A 21,225-nucleotide genomic window follows, 5' to 3' on the forward strand; every position below is an offset into this window, starting at 1 on the left:
TGTACCATATATCTACCTACCTACAAACACATTAAACACATGCACACACATAGACACACGCATAGACACATGCACACACAGACACATGCACACACAGACACATGCACACACAGACACATGCAGACACATGCACAAACATAGAAACATGCACAAACATAGAAACATGCACACACATAGACACGTGCACACACACAGACACATGCACACCCATAGACACATGCACAAACATAGACACATGCACACACATAGACACATGCACACACAGACACATGCACACACACAGACACATGCACACACATAGACACATGCACACACATAGACACATGCACACACACAGACACATGCACACACATAGACACATGCACAAACATAGACACATGCACACACAGACACATGCACACACAGACACATGCACACACATGCACAAACATAGACACATGCACACACATAGACACATGCACAAACATAGACACATGCACACACAGACACATGCACAAACACATGCACAAACATAGACACATGCACACACATAGACACATGCACAAACATAGACACATGCACAAACATAGACACATGCACACACAGACACATGCACACACATAGACACATGCACACACAGACACATGCACACACATGCACAAACATAGACACATGCACACACATAGACACATGCACACACATAGACACATGCACACACATAGACACATGCACAAATAAACACAGATGAGTAGTCCCCCCTTTGCCAGACCTTCCTCCACAGCTCTGCGGAGGAGGGTCTGTCTAGTCCACACAGCATCCTGGATGGGAGGACAACCTGCTCTGGTTTATTGACATTTCTTTAAACCAATCAGAATCACACAATAGTCTCAGGAAGGAACTTGTTTTGGTGGAACATGTGGACGTTCAGAAGTAGTTTTAGTCGTGCAACAGAAAGCTCAGATTGGACAGATAGTCTAGCTAGCTGTCTGGATTTACCCTGCAGAGATCTGAGGAGCAGTTAACCATAGTCCTCACAAATCAGCCGGAGGTTAGAACCCCAACACAGAGACAGAGGAAGGGAACGCACATCCGGCCGAAAAGAGGGACATCTGGCAAACCTCCAGTGGCACCGGAGCAATCCCGGAAGTGAAATGTTGCAGATATAGACTACCAGATGAGTAACAGCTTTGTTCGGCTCGTCGGCGGAGTTAGCAAGCTAATGTTAGCCAACTAACAAGTCGTCCACGGCTGGCTGACTGGCTCCGCCGTGCTTTTATGCTGATTGGTTACAGAGAATGAGCCGGACAGCAGGCTGGGTCTAACGTTGGCGGTCCCCTGACCTGTTGGGTCTAACGGTCTTTCCTTCTAACCCCCCCCACAGCTCTGAGTACATCTCCACACACACACACACACACACACACACACACACACACACACACACACACACACACACACACACACATACACACACACACGCACACACACACACACACTCTCTCACACACACATACACACACACACACACGCACACACACACTCAGTCTTACTCACACACACACACACACACACACACACTCACACACACACACACACACACACACACACACACACTCACTTTCTCACACACACACACACACATTGTCACCACGACAACAATTGCCATTTTTTTTGTGTACCAATCAAATGACAACGGCAAACAGTTCAATGGCCTTTCTATCCGTTTAATTTTGTTGTTATGATCGTTAAAAATCCCGTTTCTACTTAGCTGACAAACAGGAAACGTTTTGTGACTCATGCTGTGGTAGCGGTTTTGGGCTGACTCGTCTCCATGTGTCTCTTGTCTCTTGTCCTCTGCAGGGATCAGAGCTGAGTGGATGGACCACGGGACACTTCACCGAAGAGGGCGTCGACATCTTCCAGAACTTCCCCGACCTGAATCGTTTCCTGTGGGATGCCGAAGACAAAGGCATGGTGCCCAAACTCACCCCCAACCACCACGTTCCCATACCAGATCACTTCGAGACCAACAGCTCGGTAAGGACCATTGGACTGGTGTGTCTTTGGCAGTTTTCACACCTGCCTTGTGTAGAGGGAGTTACAGTATGTCTAAAATAAGGCCCTAAGGCCTGTCAAATCTGACTCCAATTTATTAATTCCCGCGCCTTCTTACATCGGACTTAAAGGAGAATTCCAGTCTATTCCAACACGTTGTCTGTTGGGTGTAAATGTGGAGAGCTGTCAGTAGCAAGAAAAACTAAACCAATCAGTGCTGCCTACACCGTGTTATCCTCCTGCTACTGTTAGCACCCAACAGGCTGAAACAGGGCAGGTTTTAAACAGGTTTTTAGCCTCTAAACAGGCTCTAAATGTCATTACCAGAGCTCCCCATGTGCAGAGATTCCTTCTGAGGGAACACAGGGAATCTGAATATTGGCTTGTATGAGTTCGTCAATCAACTAGTGTGGAATAAACAGAGCTATGTGCTGGCTGGATTAACAACGTTTATGTCTTTCTGTCACATCTACAGCAGCCAGATTCACTGTGTTCCCTCAGAAGGAATCTCTGCACATGGGGAGCACTTTTAATGACATTTTGAGCATGTTTAGAGGCTTAAAACCTGTTTAAAACCTGCCCTGTTTAAGCCTGTTGGGTGCTAACAGTAGCAGGAGGATAACACGGTGTAGACAGCACCGATTGGTTTAGTTTTTTTTTGTACTGACAGCTCTCCACATTTACACACAACAGACAACGTGTTGGAATAGACCGGGATTCTCCGTTAAGTTCACCAGAACACAAGGATCAATCTGAGACGAAGAGTTCAGTTAAGCAACTTTACTGAGTCCAGCATAAGAGTTACAACACAGCTGTGGGTTCACGAACAGCATCTAATGGCGCTTACCCACTGCTAGTAGCAGCTCGGCTCGGCTCGGCTCGGCTCGGCCGCGGTGCCCCGTCCTCCACTTTCTAGGGGTGGGAATCCCCAGAGGCCTCACGATACCATTTCATCACGATACTTATGTCACGATATGATATTATTGTGATTTTAAACATATTGCTATATTCTGCAATATATTGCAATTCATTAACTTTTTCCCAACTTCAAATTTTTCCCAATTTCAAATAATGTCCCCAAAAGAAAACTGATGTAATGGTCTGATCATCTCAGCTGGACTTGTAGTCCTTATATTGTTATTAACTAGTAACTAAAGCTAGCGGAGTAACTAAAGTAACTAGTAACTAAAGTAACTAGTAACTAAAGCTGGAACAGATGAATGTAGCGGAGTAACTAAAGTAACTAGTAACTAAAGCTGGAACAGATGAATGTAGCGGAGTAACTAAAGTAACTAGTAACTAAAGCTGGAACAGATGAATGTAGTGGAGTAACTAAAGTAACTAGTAACTAAAGCTGGAACAGATGAATGTAGTGGACTAAAAGTAGAAAGTGAGACACACACACACACACAACACACACACACAACACACAGAGACACACACACACACACAACACACACAAACACACACAGAGACACACACAACACACACACACACACACACACACAGAGACACACACAACACACACAGAGACACACACAGATTAAAGATTAAAAGGGATGATAACTTCTTAGATTCATAACGTATTTTCTCAGCAGAGATGGCTGGTCGTCTGTGTGACAACCCATCATCGTCTCTCTCTCCTTCACTCGCTGTCTGTGGTTTACTCAGTAAACATAGATGAGAGAATACATCGGTCTTCCTGTTTTCGTTCCAGATTGCTGTGGAAACCAAGGCCATAATCTCCTGGATGAAGAGCCATCCTTTTGTGTTGGGTGCAAACTTCCAGGGCGGGGAGAGAGTCGTAGCCTACCCTTATGACCGCTTCAACAAGCCTGCAGACAGCCTGAAACCCCACAGCCGCAAGAAGAGACAGTAGGACTTTTTCTCTCCTGTTCTGCTTTACACACACATTATTTATCATTACTAAAAGTTCTGTTGTTGCTGCTGTCAGACTCAGATTATTATTCTAAGTGTCTGACAACATTATGAAAGGATCCCTACAGAGATAGACCTTTTAGTTAAAGAGGAAGATCCTTTTAGTTTAACATGAAACAGCCCCGAAATCATCATCACCAAACCCACCAGACTCCATGTAAATAATCAGGACTTTTAGTGTGTATAGAGCCAGCATATCTCCACCAGACTCCATGTAAATAATCAGGACTTTTAGCGTGTATAGAGCCAGCATATCTCCACCAGACTCCATGTAAATAATCAGGACTTTTAGTGTGTATAGAGCCAGCATATCTCCACCAGACTCCATGTAAATAATCAGGACTTTTAGCGTGTATAGAGCCAGCATATCTCCACCAGACTCCATGTAAATAATCAGGACTTTTAGTGTGTATAGAGCCAGCATATTTCCACATGTAAATGGGTGAATTAAGGGTTTATTTCAACCAAACCAGAGTGGTGATTGTTGGAACAGTGGAAAGATGAACCAAGACGGCTTTTGGTAGTTTTATTTAGTTTCTGTCCACTTTGAGTGAAGTGTGTTTTACGATGATAAAAGTCCTGATTATTTACATGGAGTCTGGTGGGTTTGGTGATGGGGATTTCAGGGCTGTTTCATGTTAAACTAAAAGGATCTTCCTCTTTAACTAAAAGGTCTATCTCTGTAGGGATCCTTTCATAATGTTGTCAGACACTTAGAATAATAATCTGAGTCTGTCAGCGGCAGCAACAGAACTTTTAGTGACGTTAACTGATGCTGAACATTTGCACATTATATAGGGTCCAGGTTGCAACATACCAAAGTTACTCTTAAATAGTTTAACTACGATCTTTTCTTACAGGTATGAAGACGAAGGTTTTGATGTGACGGAGTGGGGAAGGGCCTACCACGAAGAGCCAGAGGAAGACTGGCGAGGCAGAGGATACGCAGAGCCAGAAGAAGAGCAGAGGGGCCATGGCTACGACCATGGCTACGACCGCGGCGACAACCGCGGCTACGACCATGGCTACGACCGTGGCTACGAACGTGGCTACGACCGTGGATACGAACAAAACCGTGGCTACGACCGTGGCTACGAACAAAACCGTGGCTACGACCAAGGCTACGAACAAAACCGTGGCTACGACCATGGCTACGAACAAAACCGTGGCTACGACCAAGGCTACGAACAAAACCAAGGATATGATGGTCACAACCAGGGTTACGGCCACAGAGAGGAGGAAGAGGATGATAGAGGAAGAAGCGGCAGCTACCAGTATGCTGATCCAGATGAAGAGACACGTGCGATCCCAGACGAGTCTCTGTTCAGGTGGCTGGCGGTCTCCTACGCGTCCACACACCTGACCATGACGCACAACTACCACGGCTCCTGCCACGGAGACGTCGCTGGCGGGCCACACGGCATCGTCAACCGAGCCAAGTGGAAGCCGATCACAGGAAGTAAGTTCAGGCCAGAAGGTTTTTCCAAACTTAATCTATAGCTAAAGCTTTTTAAGCGGCGCCTTTAGCGTACCTACAGCGTAGGGCCCGTATCTCCACGTACCTACTGCGTAGGGCCCGTATCTCCACGTACCTACTGCGTAGGGCCCGTATCTCCACGTACCTATGGCGTAGGGCCGTATCTCCACGTACCTATGGCGTGAGGTCAGTATCTCCACGTACCTATGGCGTAGGGCCGTATCTCCACGTACCTACTGCGTAGGGCCCGTATCTCCACGTACCTATTGCGTAGGGCCCGTATCTCCACGTACCTACTGGCGTAGGGCCCGTATCTCCACGTACCTACTGCGTAGGGCCGTATCTCCACGTACCTATGGCGTAGGGCCGTATCTCCACGTACCTATTGCGTAGGGCCCGTATCTCCACGTACCTATTGCGTAGGGGTCAGTATCTCCACGTACCTACTGCGTAGGGCCCGTATCTCCACGTACCTATGGCGTAGGGCCCGTATCTCCACGTACCTATGGCGTAGGGGCCCGTATCTCCACATACCTACTGCGTAGGGTCAGTATCTCCACGTACCTACGGCGTTGGGGCCCGTATCTCCACTTACCTACGGCGTAGGGGCCCGTATCTCCACTTACCTATGGCGTAGGGCCCCAGTATCTCCACTTACCTATGGCGTAGGGGCCCGTATCTCCACGTACCTACGGCGTAGGGATCGGTATCTCCACGTACCTATGGCGTAGGGCCCGTATCTCCACGTACCTATGTCGTAGAGGGCCCAGTATCTCCACGCTACTCTACGGCGTAGGATCGGCATCTCCACGTTCCTATGGCGTAGGGGCCCGTATCTCCATGTACCTATGTCGTAGGGCCCGTATCTCCACGTACCTACGCCGTAGGGATCGGTATCTCCACGTTCCTATGGCGTAGGGTCAGTATCTCCACGTAACTACGGCGTAGGGCCCGTATTGCCACGTACCTATGGCGTAGGGCCGTATCTCCACGTACCTATGGCGTAGGGCCCGTATCTCCACGTACCTACTGCGTAGGGCCCGTATCTCCACGTACCTATTGCGTAGGGCCCGTATCTCCACGTACCTATGGCGTAGGGTCAGTATCTCCACGTAACTACGGCGTAGGGCCCGTATTGCCACGTACCTATGGCGTAGGGCCCGTATCTCCACGTACCTATGGCGTAGGGCCCGTATCTCCACGTACCTATGGCGTAGGGCCCGTATCTCCACGTACCTATGGCGTAGGGCCCGTATCTCCACTTACCTACTGCGTAGGGCCCGTATCTCCACGTACCTATGGCGTAGGGCCCATATCGCCACGTACCTACGGTGTAGGGTCAGTATCTTCACTTATACCTATGTATGTACCGACGGCGTTGAAGGCAATGATGCATATTTTTCTTTGCAGTTCAAACATCTTTAACAGCAGGTATATAGCACACCCTGGTGGACAATATGTGCAGCTCAGGCTCTTAAGGTTAAAGTATGTGTTTGTTCTCCAGGTATGAATGATTTCAGCTACCTGCACACCAACTGTTTCGAGCTGTCCGTATTCCTGGGATGTGATAAGTTCCCTCATCAGATCGAGCTGGCGTACGAGTGGGAGAAGAACAGAGAAGCTATGCTCATCTTCATGGAACAGGTCAGTCGCATTTCATTCATTTAGTTTATTTACAAAACAGAAAAAGAGAAGCAGCTTTTAGTTTTTACGCACCACAGTTATGGAATAAACTTCCAACTTCCATGTGTATATGTATGTATGTGTGTGTGTGTGTGTGTGTGTGTGTGTGTGTGTATATATGTATGTGTGTGTGTGTGTGTGTGTGTGTGTGTGTGTGTGTGTGTATGTATATGTATGTGTGTGTGTGTGTATGTATATGTGTGTGTGTGTATGTATATGTGTGTGTGTGTATGTATATGTGTGTGTGTGTGTGTATGTATGTATATGTATGTGTGTGTGTATATGTATGTGTGTGTGTGTGTGTATGTGTGTGTTTGAATTGTCTTTGTGTATTAATAAATTGCTTTTCCTTTAGAAGAACAACACACATTAAACCTTGAACTAACTTTTTAACTCCCCCCCCCCACCCTCCCTCCAGGTGCATCGCGGCATCAGAGGCATTGTGAAGGATCAGCAGGGGAACGCCATCGCCAACGCCACCGTGTCCGTAGAGGGAATCAACCACGATGTCACCACAGGTCCATAGAAAACATTTCCTCTCCTCCTCCTCCTCCTCTTCCTCCTCCTCTCCTCCTCTTCCTCTCCTCCTCCTCCTCTTCCTCCTCCTCTCCTCCTCTTCCTCTCCTCCTCCTCCTCCTCTCCTTGTATCTCATGTTTTAACTTAACGTCAACAAAAAGCATAGACTGTAGAATGCAGGTTTAAGGAGCTTCAGGATTAGTTTAACTTTTTAGATTCAGAAGCTTCTTCCATTATTTGTACAGTCCATGTTTACCACACAATGTCAACCCCATGAAATGTCCGTGCTCTCTCCGTGACTGCAGCTCCGACGGGGGACTACTGGCGGCTGCTAAACCCGGGGGAGTACCGTGTGACGGCTCGAGCTGACGGCTTCTCTCCCGTCACCAAACTGTGTGTGGTGGGTTACCAGTCCGGAGCCACGGCCTGCAGCTTCAACCTCGCCAAGTCCAACTGGGACCGCATCAAACAGGTCTGAACTGAACACACCCTGAACACACCTGTCTAGTTCAGGGGTCTGTAAACTACGGCACGTTTTATACCATTTTAAATTTCTTTTATTATTGTTGTAACCCTAAAGTGATTTTTAAATTCAGTCAACTAAAATGTCACGCCGTAGGTACGTACGTAGATATGTCGACCATGAGATACCGACCCTACGCCGTAGGTACGCACGTAGATACCGACCCTACGTAGAGTACGACGTAGATACAGACCCTACGCCGTGAGGTACGTACGTAGATACCGACCCTACGCCGTAGCGTATATAGATACTGACTCTACGCCGTAGCTACGTACGTAGATACCGACCCTACGCCGCATGCGTGACGCGACGTAGATATCGACCATAGATACCGACCCTACGCCGTAGGTACGCACGTAGATATCGACCATAGATACCGACCCTACGCCGTAGGTACGTACGTAGATACCGACCCTACGCCGTGCGTACGTAGATACCGACCCTACCCCGTAGGTACGTACGTAGATACCGACCCTACCCCGTAGGTACGTACGTAGATACCGACCCTACCCCGTAGGTACGTACGTAGATACCGACCCTACCCCGTAGGTACGTACGTAGATACCGACCCTACGCCGTAGGTACGTACGTAGATACCGACCCTACGCCGTAGGTACGTACGTAGATACCGACCCTACGCCGTAGGTACGTACGTAGATACCGACCCTACCCCGCAGGTACTTGCATGTGTGTGCAATTGCGTGTGGGCTCCAGACAGATTTATTTAAAATCTTTTGAACAGTTGCAGGTTGCAGAGCCCCGGTTTAGTGCCTAATAAACCAAGTGTCCTTCTTGATTCCTCTGCAGATTATGGCTCTCCATGGCAGCCGGCCGATTCGACTCAGCTACGGCAACAACCGAGCACAGAGCCCCGCGGTCGCTAACGGAAACAGGCGTGTGCTCGACGGCAACAACAACAACTTTTCACAGAGTTCACCAGTCAGTGCCGAGCGGCAGAGGCGGCTCAGGATAGCTCGTCTCCGTCGCCTCCGCCAGCTGAGATTACTACGGTTAAAAGCGATGACGACAACTACGTTACTGCCAACAACCACCACAATCACCACAATCCCCACAACGCCAGAGACGACCACTTCCTGGTACGACTCGTGGCCCATCGAGGAGGGACAGTCCTCGACGCCGGGCGACTTCAAGGACTCCACCCTGTATAACTACGAGTTCCCGATCGATGACTATTAGAGTCTCTCAGTAAACACGCAGCTGTTCTCCTACACACACCGACTATGTTTACCTGTACATTAATGTTCTACTATAGAGCTCAACAGTCCCGCCCCTCCTCCCACAGACCTCGGGTTCCAGAAGTCAATTTCCCGTTCATTTCTCCCATTGACGTCTGGAAAGATCCGTACAAAGAGTTTTAGACCATGCCTTTTTTTGTGATTGTTGCGGGCAAAACTCCTTGATTATGCGTCACGTTTTCTTAAAAAATGTGATGGAATATGCGGGATGTTTATGCAATTTTATGCGATAAAATGGCGGGAACTTGCAGAAACTGTGGTGTCATCGTGGCTTCATCGCGGGGTTTGCAGCTTTTAGATGATGTTCACGTCGCGTAATGACGTCACTTCATAACGTTCTCATGGCAGCAGGGGAAACGGCTGCTCTCGTGTGAAGTAAACGTAACATTTTTCAACTTTCTAAGATATTTGGGACTGTTTTGCAACGAAAATGCGGAGATTATGACATCAAAACCTGAAAATAACTGTTAACATATTTAACGGCTGTTACGTCGGCTTCACCCAGTGTTAAGTTTAACGTTATTTTAGACTGAATCAAGCTGTCAGCTAGCGGTTAGCCGTATTAGCTGTTAGCTAAACTAACCTTAGCTTCCCGGCAGAGGCTAACGGCAGAAGCGTGGAACAGATCGTGATTCGTGCAGTGTCGTAAATCCTCGTGACGGATCGTCACCAGCATGAGTTCCACCAATCAGAGGCATCACTGTGGGATTGTGGGTAATGGAGTACTTAGCCAAGACATCGCGAATAAAAGACATTTATGTCAGAACAAGGGTAGTGCCCCATGAACTTTTGGCGTCTATATGAGCTTATACAATCGCTGAGTCATGTCGTAGCTGGTTGTAAGTCTACCATCGATGGTTACCATTTTATTGCTTATACTCCAATTGTATTTTTACTACCGGAACCCGCTGTTGGCAAGACTGTTGAGCTCTGTTGTTATTTTTAATATGATGATATTCAACACAGTCTCACTCCCATCGCGTCAGAAAGCGACCTTTGGTCCGGTATCTTTGGCGTGTCATCGATGCAATACGTCTCCTTTAAGCCGCCTGTGCCGTTATCTCATTGGTTGCACTTTCGAAAGGTCAGCTGCAACTACGTCAAAGTTGTTGTTTTTTCCATTTTTTCTTGTTTTTTTTCAATTATTTTTGTGTACAAGTTTTGTCACATTTCCGACATTCTTGTCTCTTTTCGGTACCGTTTTCAGCGTTTTTCTCGCTTTTTTCGACCTTTTCTAGAAGCTGGTTGAAGGACTGAAAGAGGGACGCTCCAACAAGTCCTCGACCGCTGGAAACATCCTGTTGTTCTAGCTTTTTTTTTTTAAAAACGTTTGTCACTTTGTCAAAGTTTTTTTCCTAATTTATCTAGTTTATTTCGATGTTTTTATGTTAAAAAGGTTTTTTTCTGAAATTTTTCTTGCTTTTTGGACGTTTGTGGTTCCGTTTTTCGAAGTTCTTGTCATTTTTTATTTGTCTTTATTCCAAAAAATTAGCCTTTTCATTTATTATTTTTTTAGGGTCATTTTGGCAATTTTTTAAAACTTTTTTAAAAAGTCGTCACTTTTTTCCCGCCGTATTTCTCGCTTTTTTCGACCTTTTCTAGAAGCTGCTGGAAGGACTGAAACATATACTAGTCCTCCACCGCTGGAACACTTTGGAAAAATATTAAAACATTAGAGGAATATTCACACATTAGCCGTGCAAACAGCTTTAGAGGAAGATGGTGTTTTTCAGAATAAAACAGGAACATGATGTGCATGTAAACGTAGTCGCTGCCATGTTGTTCTTCCGTGTAAATATCCAAGTGTATCCATTACTTTACAGAAATTAATCCTTAATTATGACAGTTCACATCTTCATCTTTTTTTTGCTTTTTATTGTGGATGCACATTTAAAAAGTCACATTCTCTTCATTATTTTCTACAGTGTGAACAGTTGGTACCGAGTCAGACAGCTGGAGTAGAGTTATTTTTCAAAATAAAGGCGCGTTGATACACAAAACTTGTCTCTTTTTCTCAGCACCTTTGTAAACACAAAAAAATATATATCAGAGATCTGTCTGTCTCTCTGTCTCTCACTCACTCTGTTTGGCTGTCTGGCTGTCTCTCTCTCTGGCTGTCTGTCTCTCCGTCTGTCTCTCTCTCTGTCTCTCACTCTCTCTCTCTCTCTGGCTGTCTGTCACTCACTCTGTTTGGCTGTCTCTCTCTCTGGCTGTCTGTCTGTCACTCACTCTCTCTGTCTGGCTGTCTCTCCGTCTGTCTCTCTCTCTGAAAGTCTTGTGTTTTCGCAGTTTGTCCAAGATGTGTTGCCGTAGCTAGTTGTCAAGGACGACATCGTGTCTCGACGGCGTCTGTTCCTCGCCAACAGAAGAAGAAGAGTGGGAGTATTTGGCCCCTCAGTGGCTGACGTTCATCTCGCTCTCATCTTCTCCGTGGGCGGAGAACGCCGAGAAGGCGAGCGGCTCGCAGGTCAGCGTCCGCAGGTTGACCAGACACGCCGTCTGGCTGCTGCTGAAGTCTGGGACGCAAACCAGAAGCACTTCCTGTCCGTCCGCACCTGCAGGAAGACCACAGAAGAAGTATTCAGTCCGGACACGTAGAAAATAGTCTCAGAGGACAACGCATTTGCACCGTAATATTTGTATCTGTAATCTTCTGCATGTGTGTGCTGCTGTGCGTCCCTGTGTGTGTAACAAGCATAGTGTGCACGTGCTGTGCACGAGCCTAGGAGCATTTTACTAATGCTCTGTTAAAATAACAATGAAATGCTGCGTTATTGACTTTAGACCAGGTTTTTGTTGGTCAATGGTGCCATCACTTCCCACTGCCTCAAGATAGCAATACTGCCAGAATGCACCTGAACACACCTCCCTGTAAGACTAGCACGCCCAGGATGCACCTGAACACACCTCCCTGTAAGACCAGCACGCCCAGAATGCACCTGAACACACCTCCCTGTAAGACCAGCACGCCCAGAATGCACCTGAACACACCTCCCCGTAAGACCAGCACGCCCAGAATGCACCTGAACACACCTCCCCGTAAGACCAGCACGCCCAGAATGCACCTGAACACACCTCCCTGTAAGACCAGCACGCCCAGAATGCACCTGAACACACCTCCCCATAAGACCAGCGCGCCCAGAATGCACCTGAACACACCTCCCCGTAAGACCAGCACGCCCAGAATGCACCTGAACACACCTCCCCGTAAGACCAGCACGCCCAGAATGCACCTGAACACACCTCCCCGTAAGACCAGCACGCCCAGAATGCACCTGAACACACCTCCCTGTAAGACCAGCCATGGGCCACAGATGGGTTCAGGTGCATTTGTTATTTAAACGACGTGGGAGCTGGACGGTCACGTCGGGCTGCGCTCTGCGCTGGGCGCTGATAGGAGCCCTTTATCACGAGGGTCCAGAGATGCTGTGTGAAAACTTCGGTGCAGATCGGAGTACGAAAAAGTTTCCGCCCATTAATATTTGGATTACAGCGCCACCTGCTGGTGGATACGTGGATTTGTTCCTTTCCAAGTTACGCGTTACACTCTCTACACCCCCCCCCCCCCGAAAGTTTCACTTGCATAACCTTTACGGTGGAGGCTCCAGAAGTACTTTTACATACGGAACGATGCCAATTACCTCGGGCTTGGACCCCTAATAATGAAGCTGAAATAATGTGGATATTTTGTGCGTTTGGAGCCAACCAGCTGCTGACCTTTGATGAGTTTGGATCCAAAGTCGGGAGCGTTGCCGCTGAAGTAGACGTGGGGACACTCCTCCAGGATGAACGGGTCTTTCTGGTAGAACGGGTAACAACCTGAAAACAAAACGCAGAAACAGAGTTAATACTTTGATTTAAATATAATAATCTGTTATAGCCACACGCTGCATGTTTGACTCTGCAGCAACACGTCTCGCTACGGCCACAAACAGCACAACCGTCGGTTGGGAAGTTGTTTGGGAAAATACTCTCAAAATATTCAACTTTTTACTTACAATATATTTCACTTAAAACAGCCAATCAGGAGCTCCGAATTTACTCAAAATACTGGACGGGAGCTTTACTTAACGTCTATCAGAATTCTTTCATTTACTTTTTATCATGAGGGTCCAGTGTGTGTGTCTGTGTGTGTGTGTGTGTGTACTAGTACGTGTGTGTTTTTGTGTGTGTACGTGTGTGTGTACGTGTGCGTTTTTGTACGTGTGTGTGTATACGTGTGTGTGTACTAGTACGTGTGTACGTGTGTTTTTGTACGTGTGTGTACGTGTGTGTTTTTGTACATGTGTGTATACGTGTGTGTACGTGTGTTTTTGTACGTGTGTGTATAAGTGTGTACGTCTGTGTATACGTGTGTGAACGTGTTTGTGTACGTGTGTGAACATGTGTGTGCACGTGTGTGTGTGTGCACGTGTGTGTTTTTGTACGTGTGTGTGTATACGTGTGTGTACTAGTACGTGTGTTTTTGTACGTGTGTGTGTACGTACTAGTACGTGTGTGTTTTTGTACATGTGTGTATACGTGTGTGTACGTACTAGTATGTGTGTACGTGTGTTTTTGTACGTGTGTGCATAAGTGTGTATGTCTGTGTATACGTGTGTATATGTGTGTGAACGTGTGTGTGTGTGCACGTGTGTGTGTGTGTATACGTGTGTGTGTACTAGTACGTGTGTGTACGTACTAGTATGTGTGTACGTGTGTTTTTGTACGTGTGTGTATAAGTGTGTATGTCTGTGTATACGTGTGTATATGTGTGTGTGAACGTGTGTGTGTGTGCACGTGTGTGTGTGTATACGTGTGTGTGTACTAGTACGTGTGTGTTTTTGTACATGTGTGTACGTACTAGTATGTGTGTACGTGTGTTTTTGTACGTGTGTGTATAAGTGTGTATGTCTGTGTATACGTGTGTATATGTGTGTGTGAACGTGTTTGTGTACGTGTGTGTACATGTGTGTGTGCACGTGTGTGTGTGTGTGCACGTGTATGTGTGTGCACGTTTGTATCGACAAAAACGTCGATGGGAAGATGACTCAAGGGTTGAACCCACACGTAGCGGAAGGTGCTCGTGTTTACACCCAGACGGCGGCGTAACGGAGCGACTGACCCAGAGTGTCGGGCGCCGTGGGGGCGAGGTGTCGGAGCCGCAGCGTCTCCTCCAGGATCTCCAGGTGATCCTCCATGCTGCTGTACTTCTGGATGTCACACACGTTCTGGCCCGACGTTCCCAGGAACCTGAGCGGGAACACACAAACACGCCGCCTTTAAAAACTGCCACCAACCTGATTTAGGTTTCCATCACACCAGAGCAGCTGGGAACTCTGGTCCACTAAAACATAAAAAACTGGTTCACCTGAACTAGAGCTCGGTGAGAACAAGAGCCGGCCCAAATCCAGGAAGAGAACCAAAAAACAGAACATTTACACTTTCACACCATTTACAGACAGAATGAACAGAAAACACGTGTGTATGTGTGTGTCTGTCTGTCTGTCTGTCTGTCTGTCTGTCTGTCTGTGTGTGTGTGTGCGCGCATTTGTGTACACGTGTGCTTGTTTTACTATATTCGTGGGGTCCAAAAACCGGGGAATACAGTGTACTTGTGGGGTCCCGACAGCTTTGTGGTGCCAAAATGCTGGACCCCACAAGGTTAAAGGTCTGTTTGAGGGTTAAGACTTGGTTTTAGGATTAGGGTCAGAATGAGGTTCTGGTTAGGGTGAGGGTAAGGGTTAAGGTTAGGCATTTAGTGGTGATGGTTAGGGTAGGGGCTAGGGAATGTGTTATGTCAATGACGGGTCCCCATTAAGATAGTGAAACAAACGTGTGTGTGTGTGTACACGTGTTTGTGTACACGTGTTTGTGTGTGTGTTTGTGTCTGTGCGTGTGTTTGTGTGCGTGCATGTGTGTGTAGTACATTTTTATGCAAAAATAACTTAAATATGGGAGGTTTCCTGCTCTTTTCTGTTTTATATGTCTTATTAAAACTGAACATATTTGCGTTCTGGACAAAACAAGAAACTGGCATGAACATTTGGGACTATTTCCTGACATTTTATAGACCAAACTATTAATGGATTAATGGAGGAAATAATCAGCAGATTAATGGATAATGAAATGAATCGTTAGTTGTGGCCGTAGTAGAGAGAACAGTGTGTTTCCATATATACCAGGGATGCCCTGAATCCAGGATTGGGCTTCTGATTGGGCTGAATATTGGGCTTTTTGACGGGGTTGGGTTCCTGCTGAACCCTACGCTTGCACTCCGCGCTACGCTGGTCGCCGTAATGACGGCGCCGTTGATTACAGGAAGGTGTTTACGTAGGTGGAGCTTCAATGCAGCAGGCTGAGAGGAAGTGGAAATGGAACTGGTGAGCAGAAAAAGTGTTGTTTGGCAGTACTTTCAGTCAAAAGAAGGCCATTCAAGTCCAGCTACATGTTCAATCTGCAATGCTGATTAGTCTGGTGGTGGCGAGGACCCTAAACAATACACAACATCACCGCTGTTACAACATCTGGTATGAAACATCTGGAAGAATACGAGCTGAGCATGAAGGAATCTACAGACAGCAGCCAGAATGCAGCAACTTCAGGTACGGCAAAGGAAGGACAGTCACTGTTTACTTCATTAATGTGTTGACTGTAATTATGGGATTGACGGACGACCTGCAGAACTCTCAACCAGGGCTCCGAATTTACTCAAAATACTGGACGGGAGCTTTACTTAACGTCTATCAGAATTCTTTCATTTACTTTTTTATCATGAGGGTCCAGTGTGTGTCTGTGTGTGTGTGTGTGTACTAGTACGTGTGTGTTTTTGTGTGTGTACGTGTGTGTGTACGTGTGCGTTTTTGTACGTGTGTGTGTATACGTGTGTGTGTACTAGTACGTGTGTACGTGTGTTTTTGTACGTGTGTGTACGTGTGTGTTTTTGTACATGTGTGTATACGTGTGTGTACGTGTGTTTTTGTACGTGTGTGTATAAGTGTGTACGTCTGTGTATACGTGTAGTGAACGCGTCTTTGTGTACGTGTGTGAACATGTGTGTGCACGTGTGTGTGTGTGCACGTGTGTGTTTTTGTACGTGTGTGTGTATACGTGTGTGTACTAGTACGTGTGTTTTTGTACGTGTGTGTATGTGTGTATGTCGTGTATGTGTACGTGTGTGTAAACGTGTGTGTGTGTACAGTGTGTGTATACGCGTGTGTACGTACTAGTATGTGTGTACGTGTGTTTTTGTACGTGTGTGTATAAGTGTGTATGTCTGTGTATACGTGTGTATATGTGTGTGTGAACGTGTGTGTGTGTGCACGTGTGTGTGTGTATACGTGTGTGTGTACTAGTACGTGTGTGTTTTTGTACATGTGTGTACGTACTAGTATGTGTGTACGTGTGTTTTTTGTACGTGTGTGTATAAGTGTGTATGTCTGTGTATACGTGTGTATATGTGTGTGTGAACGTGTTTGTGTACGTGTGTGTACATGTGTGTGTGTGTGTGCACGTGTGTGTGTGTGTACGTGTGTGTGTGTGTGTCAGTGTGTGTCTGTGTGTGTGTGTGTCAGTGTGTGTCTGTGTTTGTGTGTGGTGTGTGTGTGCATCGCTTGTATCGACAAAAACGTCGATGGGAAGATGACTCAAGGGTTGAACCCACACGTAGCGGAAGGTGCTCGTGTTTACACCCAGACGGCGGCGTAACGGAGCGACTGACCCAGAGTGTCGGGCGCCGTGGGGGCGAGGTGTCGGAGCCGCAGCGTCTCCTCCAGGATCTCCAGGTGATCCTCCATGCTGCTGTACTTCTGGATGTCACACACGTTCTGGCCCGACGTTCCCAGGAACCTGAGCGGGAACACACAAACACGCCGCCTTTAAAAACTGCCACCAACCTGATTTAGGTTTCCATCACACCAGAGCAGCTGGGAACTCTGGTCCACTAAAACATAAAAAAACTGGTTCACGTGAACTAGAGCTCGGTGAGAACAAGAGCCGGCCCAAATCCAGGAAGAGAACCAAAAAACAGAACATTTACACTTTCACACCATTTACAGACAGAATGAACAGAAAACACGTCTGTCTGTCTCTGTATGTATGTGTGTGTGTGTGTGTGTGTGTGTGTACACATGTGCTTGTTTTATCTATATTCATGGGGGTCCAAAAACCAGGGAATACAGTATACTTGTGGGGCCAAAATGCTGGACCCCACAAGGTTAAAGGGCTGTTTGAGGGTTAAGACTTGGTTTTAGGATTAGGGTCAGAATGAGGTTCTGGTTAGGGTGAGGGTAAGGGTTAAGGTTAGGTATTTAGTGGTGATGGTTAAGGTTAGGAGTAAGGGGCTAGGGAATGTGTTATGTCAATGACGAGTCCCCACAAAGATAGTGAAACAAACGTGTGTGTGTGTACACGTGTGTGTCTGTGTGTGTTTGTGTCTGTGCGTGTGTTTGTGTGCGTGCATGTGTGTGTAGTACATTTTTATGCAAAAATAACTTAAATATGGGAGGTTTCCTGCTCTTTTCTGTTTTATATGTCTTATTAAAACTGAACATATTTGCGTTCTGGACAAAAACAAGAAACTGGCATGAACATTTGGGACTATTTCCTGACATTTTATAGACCAAACTATTAATGGATTAATGGAGGAAATAATCAGCAGATTAATGGATAATGAAATGAATCGTTAGTTGTGGCCGTAGTAGAGAGAACAGTGTGTTTCCATATATACCAGGGATGCCCTGAATCCAGGATTGGGCTTCTGATTGGGCTGAATATTGGGCTTTTTGACGGGGTTGGGTTCCTGCTGAACCCTACGCTTGCACTCCGCGCTACGCTGGTCGCCGTAATGACGGCGCCGTTGATTACAGGAAGGTGTTTACGTAGGTGGAGCTTCAATGCAGCAGGCTGAGAGGAAGTGGAAATGGAACTGGTGAGCAGAAAAAGTGTTGTTTGGCAGTACTTTCAGTCAAAAGAAGGCCATTCAAGTCCAGCTACATGTTCAATCTGCAATGCTGATTAGTCTGGTGGTGGCGAGGACCCTAAACAATACACAACATCACCGCTGTTACAACATCTGGTATGAAACATCTGGAAGAATACGAGCTGAGCATGAAGGAATCTACAGACAGCAGCCAGAATGCAGCAACTTCAGGTACGGCAAAGGAAGGACAGTCACTGTTTACTTCATTAATTTGTTGACTGTGTTCATGGACTGAGGACGGGACGAGGACTCAGCAGAACCTCAACCAGGGGGTTCAGGATTCAGCAGAACCCCAAAAATCTGGATTCGGTGCATCCCTAATACATACTTCCATACTGCGTTAGTAGATGCCAGGAGGAGACAGAGAGCGTGTACCTGACTCCATATATACTTCCATACTGCGTTAGTAGATGCCAGGAGGAGACAGAGAGCGTGTACCTGACTCCGTGGATGTGCGCCTGGTGCGGGTTGGAGGCGAGCTGCAGCGTGGGGAAGACGGAGGCCAGCGGGAACATGCAGCGGTGCAGAGGCTGCTGGGGCAGCGTGTAGTTGGTGGGGTCAAACTGGCCCGGCATCACGTCCACGGGAACCGACGCCTGCAACAGCAGCGAGACTCAGTCACACTCACATCGGTGTTATCAGCTCGTTATTCTTTATAACTGGGCTGGCAAAATGTTATACGACGTTATGATTATAACGAGTGAACTCAAATTCCTGTTAACGTCACTCATGTTTTTGACGTGTGTGTGTGTGTGTGTGTGTGTGTGTGTGTGTGTGTCTCCGTTTGTGTGTGCGTTTGCATGTGTGTGTACATCTACGTGTGTGTGTACATCTACGTGTGTGCGCATCTGTGTGTCTGTGTGCGTTTGCATATATATGTGTGTGTGTCTCCGTTTGCGTGTGTGTGCGTGTTTGAGTGTACCTGTATATGTGTGTGTTTGTGGCTATCTCTGTGCGTGTGTGTGTATATATATGTGTATGTATGTGTGTGTGTGTGTGTACCTGTGTGTGTATACGTGTGTGTGTGTACCTGTATGTGTGTGTGCGTTTGTTGCTGTCTCTGTGCGTGTGCGTCTGTGTGTCTGTGTACGTCTGTGCGTTTGTGTGCATCTGTGTGTGTGTGTGTTTCCATCTGTGCGTTTGTGTGCATCTGTGTGTGTGTCTGTGTGCATCTGTGTGTGTGTGTGTGTGTTTGCATGTGTGTGTACATCTACGTGTGTGCGCATCTGTGTGTCCGTGTGCGTTTGCATATATATGTGTGTGTGTCTCCGTTTGTGTGTGTGTTTGTGGCTATCTCTGTGCGTGTGTGTGTGTGTATATATATATATATATATATGTGTATGTATGTACCTGTGTGTCTGTGTGTGTGCGTCTGTGTGTGTGTCTGTGTGCATCTGTGCGTGTGCGTGTGTCTGTGTGCGTGTGTCTGTGTCTCTGTGTGTCTGTGTGCGTGTGTCTGTGTCTCTGTGTGTGTGTGTGTGTGTGTGTGCGTGTGGTAAAATGAACACAATAACGAGTGAACTCAAATTCCCTTTTAACGTCACTCCTTTTCTTGAGCAGTTTCTGTGGTTTCCCTCCGTAGTTTGTGAAATCAGAAGCTCAGCGGTGACGTTGTGGATGATCATTTCTATAAATAGTGGTGCAGGGGGGGGAGCAGACTCACCACCAGCTGATGCAGCAGCTCGTCCAGCAGACGCATGGCCTCCACGCTGCCCGCCTGCGTCTTCTTGGTCAGGAACTTGGGCTTTACACACAGAGACAATGGAACAGTCCCGTTAGCTTCTTCCTGAGCCAGGTCAACTACAGAACCGTGTGCATAACGGAGCGGTTACCTTGGTGTGTGCGTCCTTGTCCTGGGTGCTTTGGCTCAGCAGGTTTCCAGCCAGCAGGACTCTGGAGATGTTCGCCGCTCCGCTCTGCTCGCCCTCGCCGCCCAGCTGACCCGTTACCATGTCAACCAGCAGCTGCAGACCCAACATGCTGTCGGCATTACTGCTGCCCAGACCCAGTCCAGAGACCAGGAGAACAAACCTGGAAGACAGACATTAGAATCTGTGGTCACAGAAGGCTGGGATTTAAACAGTCTGTGTGTGTGTGTGTGTGTGTGTGTGTGTGTGTGTGTACCTGTCAGAGGTGAGTACAGGTCTAGGTGTCTGCAGAGGAAGATCTGCGAGGCAGAAGTCCTCGACCGTGAACTTCCCGTCATTCTTCTCGGCTCCGAATACGGCAACAACACTTCCTGTCGGAGAAACAGAAGAGACGCCGTGACACCCGGGAGACAAACGCAGCGATGGAACGCCGTACGGGACCTCCTTCCTCTATTTCATCCTCTTCTCCTCCCAATCACCTGTTAGTGTTGTTTTTACTGTCCTACAAGCTGACCCATCTTCTGTTGTCACTATTACAACGATGTGAATAAGGGCCCTATTTTACCGATCTGAGGTCACGGCGTGAAGCGCCTGGTGCAGGTGTGTTTAGGGCGTGTCCAAATCCACTTTTGCTAGTTTGACCGTGGTAAAAAAGGGTCCGTGCGCAGAGGATTTGCACCGTAATATTTGTATTTGTAATCTTCTGCATGTGTGTGTGTGTGTGTGCTGCTGTGCGTCCCTGTGTGTGTAACAAGCATAGTGTGCACGTGCTGTGCACGAGCCTAGGAGCATTTTACTAATGCTCTGTTAAAATAACAATGAAATGCTGCGTTATTGACTTTAGACCAGGTTTTTGTTGGTCAATGGTGCCATCACTTCCCACCGCCTCAAGATAGCAATACTCCCAGAATGCTCCTGAACACACCTCCCTGTAAGACCAGCACGCCCAGAATGCACCTGAACACACCTCCCT

At 47.2% G+C, this 21,225-nt stretch overlaps 2 protein-coding genes across 2 annotated transcripts in view; one reads left to right on the forward strand and one right to left on the reverse strand.

The window, feature by feature from the left end:
• aebp1b (AE binding protein 1b) overlaps positions 1-11,425 on the forward strand; it is a 46,547-nt gene extending 35,122 nt beyond the window's left edge. Inside the window, exons 16-22 of the mRNA XM_078251693.1 lie at positions 1,837-2,013; positions 3,749-3,906; positions 4,830-5,428; positions 6,951-7,090; positions 7,548-7,647; positions 7,952-8,118; positions 8,977-11,425. Coding sequence (XP_078107819.1) covers positions 1,837-2,013; positions 3,749-3,906; positions 4,830-5,428; positions 6,951-7,090; positions 7,548-7,647; positions 7,952-8,118; positions 8,977-9,366 — 1,731 coding nt within the window. The 3' untranslated portion in view covers positions 9,367-11,425. The remainder of the gene's footprint in view (positions 1-1,836; positions 2,014-3,748; positions 3,907-4,829; positions 5,429-6,950; positions 7,091-7,547; positions 7,648-7,951; positions 8,119-8,976) is intronic.
• The window catches only part of pold2 (polymerase (DNA directed), delta 2, regulatory subunit), a 13,760-nt gene continuing 3,814 nt past the window's right edge, over positions 11,280-21,225 (reverse strand). The window contains exons 5-11 of the mRNA XM_078251694.1: positions 20,509-20,623; positions 20,217-20,415; positions 20,048-20,128; positions 18,823-18,980; positions 17,125-17,252; positions 13,143-13,244; positions 11,280-11,980 (exon numbers count right to left, since the gene is read on the reverse strand). Of these exons, the coding sequence (XP_078107820.1) occupies positions 11,820-11,980; positions 13,143-13,244; positions 17,125-17,252; positions 18,823-18,980; positions 20,048-20,128; positions 20,217-20,415; positions 20,509-20,623 (944 nt within the window). The 3' untranslated portion in view covers positions 11,280-11,819. The remainder of the gene's footprint in view (positions 11,981-13,142; positions 13,245-17,124; positions 17,253-18,822; positions 18,981-20,047; positions 20,129-20,216; positions 20,416-20,508; positions 20,624-21,225) is intronic.

The sequence above is a fragment of the Sander vitreus genome, chromosome 5 (genome assembly GCF_031162955.1).
Source record: "Sander vitreus isolate 19-12246 chromosome 5, sanVit1, whole genome shotgun sequence".
NCBI lineage: Eukaryota > Metazoa > Chordata > Actinopteri > Perciformes > Percidae > Sander > Sander vitreus.